At 42.2% G+C, this 22773-nt stretch overlaps 1 protein-coding gene across 1 annotated transcript in view; it reads right to left on the bottom strand.

Moving 5' to 3' along the window:
- Positions 1-21998, bottom strand: part of LOC126412596 (probable cytochrome P450 6a14) — a 98038-nt gene extending 76040 nt beyond the window's left edge. The window contains exons 1-2 of the mRNA XM_050082259.1: positions 21980-21998; positions 953-1304 (exon numbers count right to left, since the gene is read on the bottom strand). Coding sequence (XP_049938216.1) covers positions 953-1288 — 336 coding nt within the window. The 5' untranslated portion in view covers positions 1289-1304; positions 21980-21998. The remainder of the gene's footprint in view (positions 1-952; positions 1305-21979) is intronic.
- Positions 21999-22773: the final 775 nt, after the last annotated feature.

Raw genomic sequence — 22773 nt, 5'->3', positions numbered from 1 at the left:
GTTGCAGGTCCTGTACTTGCCTTTCTGGATACAGAAAATGTTCGACTGCTTCCCTGGCCAGCACATTCTTCAGATCTCTCACCAATTGAAAACGTCTGGTGAATGGGGCCGAGGAACTGGTTCGTTACAATACGCCAGACACTACTGTTGAAATGTGGTATCGTGTTGAAGCTGCATGGGTAGCTGTACCGGTACACGCCATCGAAGCTCTGTTTGACTAAACGGCCAGGCGTATCATGGCCGTTATTACGGCCAGAGGTGGTTGTTGTGGGTACTGATTTCTCAGTATCTATGCACCCAAATTGCGTGAAAATGTAGTCACATGACAGTTCTTGTATAATATGTTTGTCAAATGAACAGCCGTTTATCATCTGCATTTCTTCTTGGTGTAGCAATTTTAATGGCCAGTAGGGTAGGTTGTATCATTGGACGACACATGCCGCATCGTGGATTAAGATATGATACATTTATTCTGTACTTCTAAGACACTCCTATAGTCGAGACAATATAACGAAATCCATGACTCCTGGTAGCACTTTTGACAGTGCACTGCGAAGCAGAAACGGCCGTAGGCGACAAAGATAGTCGTCTATACAACTATGAAGAGGCATTGCCGTAGAGACGCTTATAAAACTATGTTGTAGACACGCTAAACAGCTGCGCCTAGCGTATAGAAACTGTTCGCGATCACTTTGCTTAATTCGGGTACGGTACTTACACATCTGCACATTATGCACATTTCTTTGTGAGACTGCTTCATAATTTCGAAGGAGTTTCAACGAATACACGGAAATGAATTTTTTGCGATACTTCACAAACAAGCACCGTGCAATTTTTTGTTTTCGTTTCTAATACAAAATTGGAAAAAGTGAATAACAGCGCAATGTTGGGTTTTGTCAGCTAGTGAAATTTGAAAATCAATTGCCGTATGCATACATTACTCGCTGCTTACCTTGAATCCCCTGTGTTGAAAGTGGTTGAAGTCTTTGACGAGACAGCTCTTGATGAGATCGGGGTCTCTGACGAGAAGCGCCGGCCTCAGAGATACGAAGATCCCGCCGTAAGGGTGAGGCTGCAGGCGCCAGTAAAGCTCTTGCAGGCCTTCACCGAAGTATTTGCGGCTCAGAAGGATGTCCTTAAAATTACCGAACACGGACTCCGGTTCTAGAAACGGGACGCCGCGCCGCTTCCAGTATCCGTAGATCCATCTGCACACGAGGACCAGCATGGCTGCCACGAACGTCACTGCAGCCGCCGCGTCGCCCAGGTAAGAACCGGTGAGGGGCATGGCGTGGAACTGAACTCTGCGAAAAAAAAAAAAACATTAATCGTAAGCTTTATATAGATACAGTCGTTATTCGTGAGAAAATTGTTTTATTGTTTCTATCACGAACGACACAGCGGCAGACACTATATATACAGTAGAGCGTCGATTATCCGAAGTCATTGGGGGACATGGGAGTTCGGAAAACTGGTTTGTTCGGATAATCGAGCTGTACATGTTTATTTGTCAAAAAGAAGTACTGTACAGTAAATTAATTCACAAACACAGGCATCTCTTTTAGTATTACAAAGTAACATACAAACATCTCGTACTTGTCCCTCATAGAAAGGACAACACGTTTACGTTTAAGCATTTTGTATCGTCAAGTTCACTTCTTCACCAGCAGCACACAAGTGGTCGTAACAGAGAACAGAAGGTGACTGCTTGCACCGTGAGAAGCTCTTCTTCCGGGTGCGCAGTCTTTCAAACTGCGCGGAGCGGCACGCCTCAATTCTAAGCTGGCGCAGCTGTTGCTGTGAACAGCTTTGATACTGCCGCTACTTCTACTGCCAGTGCCAAGCCGACAGAAGTGTGCTGATTGTTGAAACACAGCGACTGGCGGCTTGGCAGGTCAGCAGCGCCTTGTGAAGGCCCCATTAGAAGCAATGTTCCGCCAGCGGTGGCCCAGTGCGGCGACTGCTGTGGGAAACTTGGTTTGGGAGTGAGGGCGGTGATGGACGGTAGGGTGGGAGAGTAACAGGTGCGAGCGAGTACACAGTTCGGTTAAGCGGTCGTTCGGTTTACCGACGTTCGGATAATCGACGCTCTGCTATATATATATAAAGTCTGCCGCTGTGTCGTTCGTGATAGAAACAATAAAACACTGAAACAGTTATAATTTTCTCACGAATAACACGAGGCGATTCGACAATTTCTTCTCTTTATCAAGCGCAGATATTTACATAGATACTTTTCTCTGCTCGTGATGACTGGGTGTTGTGTGATGTCCTTAGGTTAGTTAGGTTTAAGTAGTTCTAAGTTCTATGGGACTGCTGACCATAGATGTTAAGTCCCATAGTGCTCAGAGCCATTTTCTCTGCTCCGTATGTTTTGTTCTACCTCTCTTGCACTGCAGTCGTCTTTCTGTTGTTTGGTGAAATCGGAAAACAGGACAAAATAAATATTGAGATTTTTAAACAATTATGTTAGAAAACAGTATTTTTCTCTCTTTCTACTTACAGATACTATGCAACCTTTTATTGTGCATAAATCAATACGAATGAAAACAATCAAACACACTGCTCGTTTATGCGCAATCAAAAGATGGTACAAATATATTACGATGATGTGGCTTACAAAAAAGTTTGAATACTGGCCAGACGAGTTAGATTTTTTGTTGATTATTTTATTTAGACGAATGCGCCACTTACAACTTCTATCCTACATTTATTGGTAATTTAATTTGTTGATTATCATATATATTCTATTTTATACTACACTGAATAGACAAAGAAACTGGTAAGGCACCGGCGAGCACGCAGAAGTGCCGCAACTCAACTAATGTCTGAAGTAGTGCTGGAGGGAATCAACGTCATGAATAATGTAGGGCTGTCCATGTATCCGTAAGAGTACGTGGGGTGGAGATCTCTCCTTAACAGCACGTTGCAAGGCATCCCAGACATGCTCAGTAACGTTCATTTCTGGGGAGTTTGGTGGCCATCGGAAGTGTGGGGTGTCACACAGTCCTGATGAAACTGCTCAATTGCGTCGGAATGTACAATGGTAGTGAACAGATGCGGGTGATCAGACAGGATGCTTACGTACGTATCACGTGCCAGAGTCGTATGTAGATGTATCAGGCGTCCACTATCACTCCAAGTGCACACGCTCCACACCATTACAGAGGCTCCACCAGCTTGAACAGTTCCCTGCTGAAATGGAGGGTCCGTGGATTCCTGAGGTTCTCTCCATACCCGTACACGTCCATCCGCTTGATACAATTTGAAACGAAACTGGTCCGACCAGGTATCATGCTTCCAATCATCAACAGCCCAATGTCAGAGTTGAAGGGCCCAGGCTGGGCGTAAAGCTTAGTGTCGTGCAGTCATCAAGGGTATACGTGTGGGCCTTCGGCTTTGAAAGTCCTTGTCGATGATGTTTCGTTGAATGGTTCTCACGCTGACACTTGTTAATGGCCCAATTTGCGGAAGGGTTGAAATATGTCACGTTGACAAAATTCTCTTCAGTCGTCGTTGGTCCCGTTCTTTAAGGATCTTTTTCTGGTCGCAGCGATGTCGGGAGTTTGATTTTTTACCGTATTCCTGATATTCACGGTACACTCGTGAAATGGTCGGACGGGAAAATCCCCACTTCATTCCTACCTCGGAGATGCTGTGTCCCATCGCTGGTGAGCCGACTATAACACCAGTTCACGCTCTCTTAAATCTTGATGACCTGCCGTTGTAGCAACAGTAACCGACGTAACAACTGCGTCAGACACTGATTGTCTTACATAGGCGTTGCCGACCGCAGCGCCGTATTATGTCTGTTTACATATTTTAGATATCTGTGTATCTGAGTATGCTTGCCTAAACTAGATTCCTTGGCGCTTCAATGCATTTTGTTGCAAATACTGAGTGGAATGTAACAAGAAATTAACATATTCCGGGATTTACTATGGTAAATCAGCGGAAAATACAATATTCCAAAGGGTTTAAGATTTTTCTTAACAAATGAGGTTCCACTAGTTTTAATTTCAATTATTATTTCATAAATGAATCCCGAAATAAACATAGTAAACAGTACAAGCTTGTGTACTTAATAATAGAAATTTTAAGTGTGCTAATAATTCGTAATTTCAAACGATTCTAAAAATATAATTTTAACTGAGCATTCAGAATTAGTACTTATCGGTTACAGCATTGAACCTAAATTATTTTATAAAGTAATTTCTTTTCATAAATTTTAGCTTGAAACATAACAGACTATGTATATAATTATATGACGGTTTTCAGGAAAGCAACTGTGATAGTATTGACATGTCCAAAATTCGATACATAATACTGGTATCAACAACTATAGTTGAGGAAAGGTAATTCTAGAGGTGGAAGTCCCGTTACGCGAGGCTACACGCAACAGAACCTCTTTCTGTGGGTAGGAACTGGGAAGGTTAAGTACACCACCACATAATCCTTATCAGATGGGCGGAAGGTACTGTAAAGGCAGTTGTATGAAACCAACAGCACTCAGCCAGAGCCAGGGAGACTATTTTAAGGGTAGGACTACTGAGATCTGAGAAAGATTACAGTTTAAAATCGCCTATGCATCTAAACAACCAGAAAAAAAACTTGAAATACTCAGGAGGGGCGGAAGAAACAAAATGGAACTTTATGGACTGTGAGGGTATGGGGTGATGTCTCAGTGATTACAAAATGGTGTCAAATTTATAAAGAGCTTGACAGGAGGAACCCACTGATAGATGCACTGATACAGTTGGGAAGGGTTTCATGATGGCGTTGCGTCCTCTGCAGAGGCAACTGACCCATAGCTGTTGTGAACTGGTACTTGATATTATAGATACTGGGATGACACTGATTTTGAGAGCAGGTCCCACACATGTGCTATGGGCCACGGATTTGGGGAGCTTACTGGCCACTGAAGCACCCCTGAGGCAATTGGTCCACTGCTGTTGTAACTGGTTCCTGACATCATGGATATTGGCTCAGGGACGAATTTGACGTCAGAGATGGTCCCACAAATGTTCTGTGATGTACGAATCTCGGGAACGTAGAGACCACGAGCGCAAAAAATGGCTCTGAGCACTATGCGACTTAACTTCTGAGGTCATCAGTCGCCTAGAACGTAGAACTAATTAAACCTAACTAACCTAAGGACATCACACACATGCATGCCCGAGGCAGGATTCGAACCGGCGACCGTAGCAGTCACGCGGTTCCAGACTGAAGCGCCTAGAACCGCACGTCCACACCGGCCGGCGACCACGAGAGCGTCTCAACATCACGCTGGCAGGTCATGAATACACTTGCGAAATATGTTCTTTTGAGAAATGACACCACAATGTTGTCGCATGCGACGTATACATGAGAATTCGGGACGTTCATGACGTACTGTTTTACCACCAGCATTCCCTCAGCCACTAACAACCGTAGTCTGAAATCACCTCATCATGAAATCAGGAGCAACACCACCGTGCCACTAGAAAACACTGGAAGAACGGGACCTCTCCCGAGGTCATCTCTATTGTAGCCGACGATAGTCGTCGGGGTAATGCAAGGGTTTGACGCGTCGCTGAACGGAGTGCAAGGCCGTTCATAAGCATAGCGGTCACGGCATCACGTCAACTTCAACCGTTTGTGTTGTGGTGTTAACGGTATCTAATTCCAAAGCTCTTTCACAGAGGAAGATAGCACTGCAGTTACTTCTCTAGATTGTCGCACAGATGGCAAAATGGTAGATAACGAAACAGATGACAGAGGGATAGAAAAACAATTAAAATAGCTCCAAAGAGGAAAGGCCGCCGGACCTCATGGCATACCAGTTCGATTTTCCACAGAGTGCGCGAAGGAACCTGCCCCCCTTCTTGCAGCGGTGTACCGTAGGTCTCTAGAAGAGCATAGCGTTCCAAAGCATTGGAAAAGGGCACAGGTCATACCTGTTTTCAAGAAGGGACGTCGAACAGATGTGCAGAACTATAGACCTATATCTCTAAGGTCAATCAGTTGTAGAGTTTTGGAACACGTATTATGTTCGAGTATAATGACTTTTCTGGAGACTAGGAATCTACTCTGTAGCAATCAGCATGGATTTCGAAAAAGACGATCGTGTGAAACCCAGCTCGCAATATTCGCCCACGAGACTCGGAGCGCCATAGACACGGGTTCCCAGGTAGATGCCGTCTTTCTTGACTTCCGCAAGGCGTTTGATACAGTTCCTCACAATCGTTTAATGAACAAAGTAAGAGCATATGGACTATCAGACCAATTGTGTGATTGGATTGAAGAGTTCCTAGATAACAGAATGCAGCATGTCATTCTCAATGGAGAGAAGTCTTCCGAAGTGAGAGTGACTTCAGGTGTGCCCGCAGAGGAATGTCGTAGGACCGTTGCTATTCACAATATATGTAAGACCTTGTGGATAACATCGGAATTTCACTGAGGCTCTTTGCGGATGATGCTGTAGTATATCGAGAGGTTGTAACAATGGAAAATTGTACTGAAATGCAGGAGGATCTGCAACGAATTGACGCATGGTGCAGGGAATGGCAATTGAATCTCAATGTAGACAAGTGTAATGTGCTGCGAATACATACAAAGGAAGATCCTTTGTCATTTAGCTACAATATAGCAGGTCAGCAACTGGAAGTAGTTAATTTCGTGAATCATCAGGGAGTAGTCATTAGGAGTGATTTAAAATGGAATGACCAAATAAAATTAATCGTCGGTAAAGCAGATGCCAGACTGAGATTCATTGGAAGAATCCTAAGGAAATGCAGTCCGAAAACAAAGGAAGTAGGTTACAGTACACTTGTTCGCCCACTGCTTGAATACTGCTCACCGGTGTGTGATCCGTACCAGATAGGATTGATAGAAGAGATAGAGAAGATCCAACGGAGAGCAGCGCACTTCGCTACAGAATCATTTAGTAATCGCAAAAGCGTTACTGAGATGATAGATAAACTCCAGTGGAAGATTCTACAAGAGAGATGCTCAGTAGCTCGGTACGGTCTTTTGTTGAAATTTCGAGAACATACCTTCACCGGAGAGTCAAGCAGTATATTGCTCCCTTCTACGTATGTCTCGCGAAGAGACCATAAGGATAAAATCAGAGAGATTATAGCCCACACAGAGGCATACCGACAATCTTTCTTTCCACGAACAATACGAAACTGGAACAGAAGGGAGAACCGATAGAGGTACTCAAGGTACCTTCCACCGCACCACGTTAGGTGGGTTGCGGAGTATGGATGTAGATGTAGATGTAGATCCTACGCATGGACGCTACACCCTTAGTGCGACTGCTACTAATCTCCTCACAATGGTGAGGGACGACACAGAATGTTGCTGCTAGGCAGTTGCTTGTTCCCGGACACAGGGCGCAGATGTAGTGAAGGCATTACAATGTGGTTGTTAACAGTACAGTGATCCCTCCTAATGGACATCATACGTCGTCGACCGGAATCTTGACAACGAGCACTGCAGCCCTCAAGTTCCCATGTAGGTCAACCGGTCGAATGGAGACCCACAATGAGGCTCGTCTCAAAATCTGTTGGGTGCTGATAACGCTGTCTCACACGAGTATGAGGCATCTCCGTGTCCTTCATGGTGGTTAGCCAACATCTGATGTTCGATAATTCTAGAACAGTCTCAATCGCATTTATTATTATTATGATTATTATACCGCCAACCGGTTTCAACCCGACGTAGGGGTCATCTTCTGGGCGTTTACTCCATTGGTCGACTGGTCGTGGTGTCACTCCTGCCTACATAACGTCAGGAAACGATATGTTATGTAGACAGGAGTGACACCACCTGCAATAGACCAATGGAGTAAACGCCCAGAAGATGACCCCTACGTCGGGTTGAAACCAGTTGGCGGTATAATAATAATAATAAATGCGATTAAGGCAGTTCTTGAATTATTGATTAATCATACTAATCACTGCTTCTCTCCACAACCATGTTGTCCAAACATCTCATGTTGCTCGATTCGTTTATACGACGTCTGTTCTAAAGTTCCGAAAATTTGACCTCAATTTTTTTCTACTCTTACCTTTCACTTATTGTGCATGGACTCCTTAGAAATACTCCACAACTGATACACCGCTCCCAATGCCGTTTCCACTTCCAAATACAGTCTTGGTGCGTTTCTTGCTGCAATACGCGAAGTGCGTCTGCGGATTTCTTTTATCTCGCCTATCGTTGCAAGTCTTCGTCCTTTCAAGGGGATTTTCATCCTTGTAATTAAAAATAAAGTCATCACGGACAGTTCTGGAGAGTACGGAGTATGAGACAGCACAGTGGTTTCGTTTTTTGTGCAATAGCCACGCACGAAGAGGGATGAACGAATGCGTTATCGTGATGCAGGAGCCGCGAACTGCCTCGCCACATTTAAGGCTATTTCCTTCTCACATTTCTCGGAACACGTCCTGATTGTACCATCGATTATCAGTTTTTCTCTGTGGCACGAATTCATGACGAGGTAATCCTTCTAAGTCAAAGAAAACTATCAGTTTGGGTTCAACATTTGACCTGACTTGACGAGCTTTGTTTCGTCTTATAGAATCTTTTTCGACCATTCGTGAAGACTGAACCGTGGCCTCAACATCATAACCGTAGACCCACGTCTCATGACCAGTTTTGATTCTCTTAAGGGAGATCTCGTTCGCATTTGCGCGATCCAAATGCTCTTGCGAGACGAACGTCTTTCTAAACATCACTCATAAGCCGTGGGACGAACTTTGACGCCAACGCGACGCATTTCAAGATGCTGTGTTAGGATTTCATGACATGATCCAACTGAAATGTTACAGCCTTCTACAATCTCTCGGACAGTCAAGCTTCGATTGACACACGCAGTTTCCTTGACGTTGCTGACAAGAGAGTCGCCGGTAGACGTCAAAGGGCGTGCTGAGCGAGAGTCGTCTTCAACTTCCGCCGGCCCTTTTTCAACCGTGTGAACCGTTCGTAACACCGAGTGCGGCTTAAGCACTCATCGGCGAATATTTCCTGGATCCATTGGTGCGTCTCTGTGACGGTTTTCTTGAGTTTTATGCAAAATTTAATGCAGACGCGTTGATCCTCTAACCCTGCCATCTCGAAAATCGCAGACTCGTACTATACTCGTACTATACTCTACCCAATACAGCACTGAACAATAATAATTCATCATCATCATGATCATCATCATTTAAGACTGATTATGCCTTTCAGCGTTCAGTCTGGAGCATAGTCCCCCTTATAAAATTCCTCCATGATCCCCTATTCAGTGCTAACATTGGTGCCTCTTCTGATGTTAAGCCTATTACTTCAAAATCGTTCTTAACCGAATCCAGGTACCTTCTCCTTGGTCTACCCGACTTCTCCTACCCCCTACTGCTGAACCCATGAGTCTCTTGGGTAACCTTGCTTCTCCCATGCGTGTAACATGACCTCACCATCTAAGCCTGTTCGCTCTGACTGCTACATCTATAGAGTTCACTCCCAGTTTTTCTTTGATTTCCTCATTGTGCACACCCTCCTGCCATTGTTCCCATCTACTAGTACCTGCAATCATCCTAGCTACTTTCATATCCGTAACCTCAACCTTGTTGATAAGGCAACCTGAATCCACCCAGCTTTCGCTCCCATACAACGAAGTTGGTCGAAAGATTGAACGGTGCACAGATAACTTAGTCTTGGTACTGACTTCCTTCTTGCAGAAGAGGGTAGATCGTAGCTGAGCGCTCACTGCATTAGCTTTGCTACACCTCGCTTCCAGTTCTTTCACTATGTTGCCATCCTGTGAGAATATGTATCCTAAGTACTTGAAACCGTCCACCTGTTCTAACTTTGTTCCTCCTATTTGGCACTCAATCCGTTTATATCTCTTTCCCACTGACATTTGTTTTGGAGATGCTAATCTTCATACCATACTCCTTACATTTCTGATCTAGCTCTGAAATATAACTTTGCAAACTTTCAATAGAATCTGCCATCACAACTAAGTCATCCGCATATGCGAGACTGCTTATTTTGTGTTCACCTATCTTAGTCTCACCCAGCGAGTCTATTGTTTTCAACATATGATCCATAAATAATATGAACAACAGTGGAGACAGGTTGCAGCCTTGTCTTACCCCTGAAACTACTCTGAACCATGAACTAAATTTACCGTCAACTCTAACTGCTGCCTGACTATCTATGTACAGACCTTTAACTGCTTGCAAAGGTTTGCCTCCTATTCCATAATCACGTAGAACAGACAATAACTTCCTCCTAGGAACTCGGTCATATGCCTTTTCTAGGTCTATAAAACATAGATACAATTCCCTGTTCCACTCGTAACACTTCTCCATTATTTGCCGTTAGCTAAAGATCTGGTCCTGAAAACCTCTAAGAGGCCTAATCCCACACTGATTTTCATCCAATTTGTCCTCAACTAATACTCGCATTTTTCTTTCAACAATGCCTGAGAAGATTTTACCCACAATAATAATTAACAGACATAGAACAATAATGAAACTCCCGGTAGTCGTGCATTAAACACAGGCGTGTTCAAGGGTGCACACCGCTTTTCATCGTCATGAAATTGTGAAAGGTGTGGAATTTTTCTAACTGACCTCGTATCCCTTAATATGCTTAGTTACACATTAAACACGAACAGTACAAATACGTTCCGGTGCCCGTTCAGCCAATCAAAGAGAATTGCAACTCTAATAATGTACATACCCGCCTTTATTATGTGCGTGCACGAACTTAAATTGACATCCGGCCATGTTTCTACACGTCCGCTACTCTACAGTGCCTGCCGATGGTTACTTCGTACCAATATTAACGATTCTCTGTCCTACTCCATTCCCTTATTGGGTTCTCTAAACTCTGACCAAGTCGATGTTGTTCAGCAACAGTTATAGAGAATTTTTTAAAGGTAACACATCGAAATTCGACTGTTTTTAGCGTTTATTTAAATACAACTCAGGTTTCGGCCTTTTATGCTATTTTCAAGTGTTTTCTGTTTCCTGAAAACATCACTCGTGTATGATGTAAATGCAGTTGTAGGTTACAGGGAAGACAAAATTAATAATAATCCCTCATCACCTGGTGTTTTCCAGCTGACGTTGCTAATTATAACAACATTTCCCTTTTTATTGTGCATTTGGTCACCACCTTCGACTGTTCTGTGAGCTGGAAAACACGTCGTAAAGATGATGCGGAATTGTGATTAATTTTTTTCTTTCCAGTGACCTAATACCACATTTACACCGTCCACGAGTGATGTTTTTAGGAAACACCAAATAACTTGAAAACGGCATAAAAGGCCGAAAACTGGATTGTACTTAAATAATAACAGTAAGTCAAATAGCAGTGTGTTCCTGTGAAAAGAAAAAATTTCCTTTGTCGCCTCAAAGACACAGGATACGAAGAATTGGGACATGAGAATGAGAGAAGGATAATTGCACTATTTACAGACTCAAACTTGTATACGTTAGTTCATCCCACTTTCGAGCATATCACGATTTGGCGACACGACAATGTTTGTTGTCTTCCATTTTATATTTTTAGGGTTCCAAACCATCGATCCTCAACCAGACTATATCAAACATTTCGTATGACTAACACATCATAAATACAGTGGCAACAGATTTACAAAGTAGTCAGCAGTAAATCCCACTACATGACAAAACACAGAATGTATAAACAAAGATTCAGTAATCGTGTTACAAAGTGACAAGTCGCAGTTACGTTTTAAACAATGGTATGATACTAGCCGATCTTATAATTTGCTGCAGGACAACATGCTTCATGCCAAAGTTTTAAGTTGCAGCAAGAAATCATTGACGCAGGAGAATTTCACAAACGTACAGTCGTTTGGCCATCGTACAGAGTCCCTTACGGAAGACACAGTACTAAGCACCCCTGGCTTAGACAAACAACTTGAAGAGTTGGAAACAAAGAAGTCGCCAAGTCCGAACGGATTCGCAATAAGGTTTTACACAGCGCACGTCTGTGGCCCCAAACTTAGTTTGCATTTATAGCGAAACTCTCGACCAGCGCAAAGTCCCAGGATTTGCTATTTGTATAGATGTCCTGGATAAAATAATTTTAATTTTCCATTAAAAACTGTCTTACCAGTTAATTAATTATATTACGAAACATATAAAGAGCTCAGTCGATGAGCACTGATGATTTCTAGAAACTGCCAGCTTCATCTCTTTTGTGGGTAAAAACTGTACAAGTTATCATTTATTGTATTTCAGTTAACACAAGTACTCGGAGCTGTATCTTCCCATACACATTATATCCAGAGCACATCTGCAAATCGGGAGAATCGTCTTAATCTCCACTATAGTAACATGGTGAAGTCGTGCTGCTCTATGGTGGTCCATTGATAGTGACCGGGCCAAATATCTCACGAAATAAGCATCAAAGAAAAAAACTACAAAGACCGAAACTCGTCTAGCTTGAGGGGGCAAACCAGATGGCACTATGGTTGGCCCGATAGACGGCGCTGCCATAGGTCAAACGGATATCAACCTCATTTTTTTAAAAATAGGTACCCCATTTTTTATTACATATTCATGTAGTACGTAGAGAAATTTGAATGTTTTAGCTGGACCACTTTTTTCGCTTTGTGACAGATGGTGCTGTAGTAGTCACAAACGTATAAGTACGTGGTATCACGTAACATTCCACCAGTGCGGACGGTATTTATTTCTTATACATTACCCCTGTTAAAATGGACCCTTTACCAATTGCGGAAAAGGTCGATATCCTGTTGATGTGTGGTTATTGTGATCAAAATGCCCAACCAGCGTGTGCTATGTATGCTGTTAGGTATCCTGGATCACATCACCCAAATGTCCGGGCCGTTCGCCGGATAGTTACGTTATTTAAGGAAACAGGAAGTGTTCAGCTGCATGTGAAACGTCAACCAGGACCTGCAACAAATGATGATGGCCAAGTAGGTGTTTTAGCTGCTGTAGCGGCTAATCTGCACATCGGTAGCAGACAAATTGCACGAGAATCGGGAATCTCAAAAACGTCGGTGTTGAGAATGCTACATCAACATAGATTGCACCCATACCATATTTCAATGCACCAGGAATTGCATGTCGACGACTTTGAATCTCGTGTACACTTCTGCCACGGGGCACAAGAGAAATTACGGGACGATGACAGATTTTTTGCACGCGTTCTATTTAGCAACGAAGTGTCATTCACCAACAGTGGTAAAGTTAACCGGCATGATATGCACTATTGGGCAACGGAAAATCCGGTATGGCTGCGACAAGTGTAAGATCAGCGACCTTGGCGGGTTAATGTATGGTGCGGCATTATGGGAGGAAGGATAATTGGCCCCCATTTTATCGATGGCAATCTAAATGGTGCAATGTAAGCTGATTTCCTACGTAATGTTCTACCGATGTTACTACAAGATGTTTCACAGTGTGATAGATTGGCGATGTACTTCCAACATGATGGATGTCCAGCATATTGCTCGAGTGCGGTTAAGGCGGTATTGAATAACATATCGTGAATCATAAAAGATGGTTGTATACATGGAAAAATCCTCGAGATACTAGAAAGTATCAGATAGATTATATAATGGTAAACAGAGATTTAGGAACCAGGTTTTAAATCGTAAGACATTTCCAGGGTCAAATGTGGACTCTGACCACAATCTATTGGTTATGAACTGTAGATTAAAACTGAAGAAACTGCAAAAAGGTGGGAATTTAAGGAGACAGGACCTGGATAAACTGACTAAACCAGAGGTTGTACAGAGTTTCAGGGAGAGCATAAGGGAACAAGTAACAGGAATGTGGGAAAGAAATACAGTAGAAGAAGAATGGGTAACTCAGAGGGATGAAGTAGTGACGGCAGCAGAGGATCAAGTAGGTAAAAAGACGAGGGCTAGTAGAAATCCTTGGGTAACAAAAGAAATGTTGAATTTAATTGATGAAAGGAGAAAATATAAAAACGCAGTAAATGAAGCAGGCAAAATATGAGATCGACAGGAAGTGCAAAATGGCTAAGCAGGGAGGGCTAGAGAACAAATGTAAGGCTGTAGAGACTTATCTCACTAGAGGTAAGATAGATACTGCCTAGAGGAAAATTAAAGAGACCTTTGGAGAAAAGGGAACCACTTGTATGAACATCAAGAGCTCAGATGGAAACCCAGTTCTAAGCAAAGAAGGGAAAGCAGAAAGGTGGAAGGAGTATATAGACGGTCTATACAAGGGCGATGTACTTGAGGACAATAATATGGAAATGGAAGAGGATGTAGATGAAGATACTGCGTGAAGAGTTTGACTGAGCATTGAAAGACCTGAGTGGAAACAAGGCCCCGGGAGTAGACAACATTCCATTGGAACTACTGACGGCCTTGGAACAACCAGTCCTGACAAAACTCTACCATCTGGTGAGCAAAATGTATGAGACAGGCGAAATACCCTCAGACTTCAAGAAGAATATAATAATTCCAATTCCAAAGAAAGCAGGTGTTGACAGATGTCAAAATTACCGAACTTTCACTTTAATAAGTCACATCTGTAAAATACTAACGCGAATTATTTACAGACGAATGGAAATAAGCCGGCCGGGTTGGCCGAGCGGTTCTAGGCGCTACAGTCTGGAACCGCGCGACCGCTACGGTCGCAGGTTCGAATCCTGCCTCGGGCATGGATGTGTGTGTTGTCCTTAGGTTAGTTAGGTTTAAGTAGTTCTGAGTTCTAGGGGGACTGATGACCTCACATGTTAAGTCCCATAGTGCTCAGAGCAATTTGAATCATTTTTTTTTTATGGAAAAACTGGTAGAAGCCGACCTCGGGGAAGATGTTTATATTCCGTAGAAATGTTGCAACACGTGAGGCAATACTGACCCTACGACTTATCATAGAAAATAGATTAAGGAAAGGCGAACCTACGTTTCTAGCATTTGTAGACGTGGAGAAGGCTTTTGACAATGTTGACTGGAAGGCGAACTACTCGCTGTTGAGAGGAATGTCGTTACACGTATTGCCAAATGCATTGAGGTTGACGGACATCATTTTGATCGTATATTGCATTAATGTGGTATTTACAGGTAATCACGCTGTAACAGCATGCGTTCTCAGAAATGATATGTTCACAAGGGTACATGTATCAGATTGGAACAACCGAAATAAATTGTTCAAACGTAACTACGTTCTGTATTTTAATTTAAAAAAACGTACCTGTTACCAACTGTTCGTCTAAAATTGTGAACCATATGTTTGTGAATATTACAGGGCCATCTATCACAAAGCGAAAAAAGTGGTCCAACTAAAACATTCATATCTCTTTACGTACTATACGAATATATAATAATAAATGGGGTTCCTATTTAAAAAACACAGTTGATACCCGTTTGACCTATGGCAGCGCCGTCTAGCGGGCCAACCATAGCGCCATCTGATTTCCCCTTCAAGCTAGACAAGTATCGTTCTCTGTTGTTTCTTCATTTGACGCTTATTTCGTGAGATATTTGGCCCGGTCACGATCAATGGACCACCCTGTATATATATAATTACCAACCCATCTCGCATATCATATCAGTTATACTCTTTCTCCCAATTCGTGTTACCGCAAAGTGAGTCCCTTTTCTTTGGACTTTTTGTATGTCTTCCGCGAATCTTATCGGTTAAGAATCTCGCGATGTCCAACAGTATTCTATAAGACGATGTAAAAGGGTAATATTCCTTTACTTCTATACGAAACGTGAAAGATATTAAAATGTATTTCTTATTGAAAGAATTTTTAAGCGATTTGGAAAGAACACCTATTTCTAAAACTTCGTCTTTTACGACACGTCCAGTACAGTAGTGATTGGTATAACAAGCTCTAGTTACAATAGTAATCAAATATTTGCTGCCTGGGAACGAGAATGACGTAAGACAAAGCAGCACAGTTAAAGTCATCAAAAATGTGCCAACTGCAGAGGAAACATATTTTCACAATTAAAAGTAATCTTGTGAGTGAATGGCAATGGTTCTATGTTTGTGCACAAAATGATATGACCCTACAGTCACGGCTCAAGCCTACACATGAGGGTTATGTTTGAGAACAAGCTGTCGTTCAGTGCGTTGCGGTGATTGTTTTGTGCCAATACTAGCGGTTTTCTTTCTTCGTCAGTTCTCATATTAAGCAACAGGGGAAACTAATTGTCTGCATACCATGGTATGCGGAGTCCTCAATCTTACCCTATTCTCTTAATGCTTACCCGAGGTGAACGATGCAGGCAACAGAATCGTCGCAGTTTCTCTCTAATACAGGTTCTCTAAATATACCCGTCAGTATTTTGCAAGAAATAGGTAGTGTTTCGTCCAAATTAGTGTCCTGAGAATGTCTATTACTATTCCGCATTGGCTGCAACTGCCTGTTATGATCCTAGCGGCGCGCCTAGGAATCTATTTGATGTCTGAGGTTCTGCCTAATTGATAAGGTCTCCAGACACTGGAACAGTACCCTGAAATAGGTTGCACTAGCGTCTTGTGAACTATTTGCTTTACACATCCACTGCACTTTACCAGAACCCTTCCAAAAAATCTAATTCTTCCAGCTGCATTCTATAATACCTATGTTATGTGATCATCCCAAAATACCTTTCATTTTTTTGTATTTATGGCAAGTGAAGTTTAGAACTCGAATATAAAGCAGCAGAAATAATTCAATGCAATACCCAAAAGTGCTCGGGAAATTCGACTTTGAAGTTTTCTGACAGTCTTTAATACACGAAAGCAAGATCAACAATACTCGCCGGACCGTGTGGGTGTGTAGTAGAACACTCACTTGCCACCTGTTTGGGCTGGGTTCGATTCGCAGTCCTGACATAATTTTATCCGAATGTGCATGTTCTATGAATAATTCCATGAAGTATAAGACGTGTAAAGATGAAAAACAGTTTAATCTGTAACGTTTTGTTTGTTTAAACAATGATTTATAATGTATCACTAATGAAGAATTTATATCTGCAGTGAAAACTGGAGTGCTGTGTGCAGTATGTAATATGGAGTAACAAGAGGCGCATTTTTCATTGTAATAGCAATTAGATGCCTTTTAATTACCATATATTGGATTAATTTTGTATTTAAATAACTTAGGTATTCGTACTGAACCTAAAAGAATGAAAAACATTATGACCGAAACTAGATTCGCACCAGCGATTACTGGTCTAGAGTACTACTGATTTTTTTCAGTCTTAATGTATTTTAAACTTCATGAAATTGCTAGCAGAACTTGCACCTCGGTTTAAAAATTTGCATCAGCCTGGAGTCGAGCATGAAGACACTGACGTGGTCGGTGAGCATTCTACCACCCGCTCGTTGGGACTGTCGCGACTATTGTGTTTTTCGTTAGCATACTAACGACAGTCGGGAAACTTCAAAGTCGATTATCTCGACTTTCGAGAGTGGCATCGAAAAGTTTTGGGAGCTGCTTGACTGAGAAGTAGCGGCTCAGGTCTCGAATACTGACGTACGATCGGGAGAGCAATGTGCTGACGACATGCTCCTCCATATCCGCATCCGGTGACGCCTGTGGACTGAGGATGACACGGCGGCCGATCGGTACGGCTCGGTCCGCCAGTGCCTGTGGACGGAGCTTCCGTTACGTTACACCAAACGGGATGTTTGTTCAAGTCGTTGTACGTTTCTGTATGGCATCAAACGGCGACAGTTTTAGGCAACAGATTCGTCAGCGAATAGTCTCAAAGTGCTGCTAAAACTATGTGACAACATGTGTATAAAGGGTGTTCCTTCAGGAACGTCATTACAGAGGAATATGACGGGAGCGGTCACGGCAAAAAGGTCTAGTAGTGTAATTCCGGGATAGATGGTCCACCGGTATAGACGGACCAGTCGAATGTTTGGTTCGTCTGCCACACCAGCGATACCGTCGGTGTCTGCAGTTAGTCTTCTTCAGTAGGTGGACCCACGCTTAGTTTTGCTCGTGAGTTTCATGTGTATGTTAGAAGAAAATTTTGTTTCTTTCTTTTGGTGAACTGAAAAATATTTTATACCAGATGTCTTTGTTACATGGTTAAGTTAGTTCAAATGATTTAGACGTAAGATTAGTGCTGTAACCTTAGTGTATACTGAGAACAAACTTCAACTCAAGTGGCGTGCCGATAGCGTTGTTTGTCTAAACAGGGAGCTGGTTCATGTATCTCCTACAGTCGGGATAGATGTATAACACTATTTGTTTGAGGTTCATTAAAATTTTTGTAATTTTTATTCTTTAAAATTTTCGCATTTTGGTACTATATTTTCTGTATATGTAAAGCAAAGTGTGCTGTACTGGAGATTCAAGTCCTTTGTATTGTATGTAAGTAATTTATGTAAAATAATATGTAAATTGTTTATTAAGTTAAATAATTTTTTGATGACATTTTGTATTTAAAAATATTTGTAGGTATAAACTATTCAGGGTGATGTAAATTTGACAATTATAAGAAATGGTCACTGTTAGGAACAATGCAAGAAATAGATGTTATTTAAAAGCCAGTGTGCTTTTGTTTGAAACGAAAGTGGCTGTGGGGAGCGGAAAAGATGGCAAGGCTGAATTGGCGCTCTACCTAGGGCAAGCGTGGGAAGTAAGTCACGAAGCCTGTAGGCAGCAGTGATTGAGGCAATATACCCTTGTGGAGCAGGAGACGTTTTGCCTGCAGATTTGCACGAAAATGCCTCGCATGAAGACCCCAAACGGCTTAGGGCAAAGCTGCGAGTTGTTGGGCTACTGCATATAAAATTGAACGACGCCAAGAGGAGAAATTGAACCCATACAGCAAGATACTTGCAGGCCGTGCTGTGGGTAGCGTAGCCGCTATAATTGTTCGCCACACCCAAGCCTACAGCCATTAGATAAGAGTCTTTTCGGTACTTTACTTTTGTACAAATTGAACCATTAATTTAAACTGCTTTTTATTAGTGAAAACTCATTCTTGAACTTTAAAGAAACTGGTTCATCCCGTAATTTCACCCTTATCATACATCTATATAGGGTTCCTTCTTAGCTTTTGATTAATCCGAGTATCCTGTTTTACAGACTTATGAAGTGCCAGGTTAATATAAACAGACACCATTTAAATTGTTTTCGAGTAAAAAGTTGACTTAGTTGTTTCACAGGAAGGCGTAATGAGAATTTTAGTTAAAGTAACAACACGTATAAGCCTTAGTACATCAGACGGAAATAAAGTCGCACTATTCTTATTTTAAAAGGTTTATGAACTACTGCAAAGAGTTATAGTAAACGTTTGCTTACGTAAAATTCAGTCAGAGCGAAGCCAAGTTACTAGAATCTCTTAAATGACTATACAGAGTTACTTCAAAGAGTATTAGCTTTTGGAAGTAAATTTCAGTATAAATGAGGTGTTCTTGAATTGAAATGCTCAGTATAAAAAGTGTGAGGTTTATTATCTAAATATTTTATTATTTAAGTTTGTTAATTAAGGAAAGTACTTTTCTAAAGGGCCCCCCTGGCCAATTTTTCTTAGCTTTCTTGAAGTTATGTACTGATTTTTTTTCTCCTAAAGGGTGTAACCCAACATTGTTTACCTGGAGTAACATTTATTTGAAGAACCAACTCAAAAAGTAGCAAGAAAGTAAGCAAAATTCATGTTTCTGCTTTTCCAATACTTCACTGTTTCATTGCCTAGATAGGCATGCAATCGTTAGTACGTATTTTAAACCTCTAAATGAACTTGGAACTGAGTTGTCCTAGCTTCAACATAATACTATTCGAACTGTGTTCCTTTCTAACCGCTGGGCAAGATCTTAGGAAAAGAATTGAGTAGTCTCATTTACTTATCCATTAGGCACAACACTGTCAAATCCTGTAAAAAGGGTTGCTCTATTGATTAGCGTTTCCTATTAACAGGACTATACTCTCTCAATGTTTGGAAACTAAGCTAAATTTAGTAATAGTGTTGTACGTGGCGGCATAGAGACAAAGTTTTCTGTTATTTAGGTAAAAGTACTCTAAATTATAATAGTAGTGGTAGGGGTACAGATGCACCAGTGAAATTTGTAATAGCTGGTCCGCTTAAAAAACCTAGGATAGTCGGACATATCTCCTATTAAGGCTTTACATTTTATGTAAATGAGACGACACTAAAAATTATTTTAAATTTAAGAGCGTATCATGATAAGTGGTGGTTCTTCCTGTTACACAAAAGTGCCTACATTTTATAAAAAAAAAACAGAGGGCGCGTCTTGGAGAGGAAAATGATCTGAAACCTGTTTGATAAATGTACTCAGAGCGGTTGAGAATAAGTAAATGGGAGTTACTGCTGCAGCAAAAGCGATTGGGGTACCGAAAACCACTTCAAAAAGGCAGTCTGTAACTAGCCGCCGGTTACAGTGAGTCGCTTATACCAATATACTCAGAAGGTATCCTTGAACAATCTCTGAAAATACGTCGATCGAGCTCTGCTTCGCCATGTATAATGTGAACAATAGATGTCCTTTGAGGATTACTCAGGGGTTGTTGTCGTGGGCTTCAGTCCTGAGACTGTTTTATGCAGCTCTCCATTCTACTCTATCCTGTGCAAGCTTCTTCAACTCCCAGTACTTGCTGCAACCTACATCCTTCGGAATATGCTTAGTGTATTCATCTCTTGGTCTCCCTCTACGATTTTTATCCTCCACGCTGCCCTCCAATACTAAACTGGTGATCCCTTGATGCCTCAGAACCGTGTCCTACCAACCGATCCCTTCTTCTAGTCAAGTTGTGCCACAATCCCCTCTTCTCCCCAATTCTATTCAACACCTCCTCATTAGTTATGTGATCTACCCATCTAATCTTCAGCATTCTTCTGTAACACCACATTTCGAAAGCTTTTATTCACTTCTTGTTTAAACTATTAATCGTCCATGTTTGACTTCCATACATGGCTACACTCCATACAAATACTTTCAGAAACGACTTCCTGACACTTAAATCTATACTCGATGTTAACAATTTTCTCTTCTTCAGAAACGCTTTCCTTGCCATTGCCAGTCTACATTTTATATCCTCTCTACTTCGACCATCATCAGTTATTTGGCTTCCCAAATAGCAAAACTCCTTTACCACTTTAAGTGTCTCATTTCCTAATCTAATTCCCTCAGCATCACCTGACTTAATTCGACTACATTCCATTATCCTCGCTTTGCTTTTGTTGTTGTTCATCTTATATCCTGCTTTCAAGACACTGTCCATTCCGTCATTCCGTTCAACTGCTCTTCCAAGTCCTTTGCTGTCTCTGACAGAATTACAATGTCGTCGGCGAACCTCAAAGTTTTTATTTCTTCTCCATGGATTTTAATACCTACTCCGAATTTTTCTTTTGTTTCTTTTACTGCTTGCTCAGTATACAGATTGAAAAACATCGGAGAGAGGTTACAATCCTGTCTCACTCCCTTCCCAACCACTGCTTCCCTTTCATGCCCCTCGACTCTTATAACTGCCATCTGGTTCCTGTACAAATTGTAAATAGTCTATCGCTCCCTCAGGGGTAGACAGACGTTATTTTCGTTCCTGTTGAACATCCGTCACCCAGTGTCAGTACCGGGTTACAGAAACCATCATCATCATCATCATCAATTAAGACGCACTTCATACGAACGTATCCTGGGTATTAGTTTACCCTATGGTTCAGTGTCGATCGCCTTTCGTACACCTACAAGACGGAAGGAGGCTATCTGTTTGCGAGGTGCAGTATTTGAATTGGTTCAAATGGCTCTGAGCACTATGGGACTCAACTGCTGTGGTCATCAGTCCCCTAGAACTTAGAACTACTTAAACCTAACTAACCTAAGGACATCACACACATCCATGCCCGAGGCAGTATTCGAACCTGCGACCGTAGTAGTCGCACGGTTCCGGACTGCGCGCCTAGAACCGCGAGACCACCGCGGCCGGCAGTATTTGAATTATTCACATGATGTCTGTCACGTCACACGTCACAGACCTGGAGGCACAAAGGCTGGAGGGTACTCACCGTCTTTCCCAGTGCTGGAGCATCAGAGCACTGCCCGGGGTTCCCTTTGTAGGCTGCTATTTGACTGGCGCTCTCCTGCTGTAATGATGACTTGCGGATTTTCTGCGGCGGAGTGGCCCAGAACTGCAGGAGGTCGTGGTGGGGGTGACCACTGGAAGGAGGAACCGGTTACCCCGCGTCTGAGAGGCGGAAGACCGCAAGAGCGCCCGGTCTGGCTGCATCTGGCTCGACGCTCGGAGTCACCGCTCGGAAGTGCTGCGTAATGATGAAACTAACACAAGAGCAGGGAAAGCTGAACGAGTCCAACCACCTGGGATTACTCACCTTGGCTCGAAGTCTAAATTTATTCCACATCTCTAGCCAGTGGTGAATCGAAGAAGATTGATCACTATTCCAGGCGATGTCAGAAGTTCCTTTTATATTTCTACACATTCTGTGTGGTTTCTGTTTGTTCTGTATCGTTTCTCCCTACCACTTTCGCGCAACGACGCTCTGAGCGTGTTTTCTTAGGGAATTGAATAGTTTGAACCTGGAATCTGTTGCTGGTAAGGAGACGTCAGACCACAAATGACATGTAGAATTCAGAAGAGTTCAGCGAGACTAGCGATGATATAACTAAATACTTAATGATTTCAGCGTCAGCTCCACTGCACTCTCTGTAAAAGAATCTTAATACTAACTAGGGGGTTAAATGCTTTCCTATTTTTAGTTACCTAGTAAAATAACGTCGAAAAAGCAGTTAAGTTTACCATTGGAAATTTTATTCTACTCACAAAACATCGTTTATAAATTGC

Source organism: Schistocerca serialis, chromosome 7, assembly GCF_023864345.2.
Source record: "Schistocerca serialis cubense isolate TAMUIC-IGC-003099 chromosome 7, iqSchSeri2.2, whole genome shotgun sequence".
In the NCBI taxonomy this organism is placed as follows: Eukaryota; Metazoa; Arthropoda; class Insecta; order Orthoptera; family Acrididae; genus Schistocerca; species Schistocerca serialis.
The sequence above is the reverse complement of the archived record's forward strand: the minus strand, read 5'-3'. Positions and strand labels throughout refer to the sequence as shown.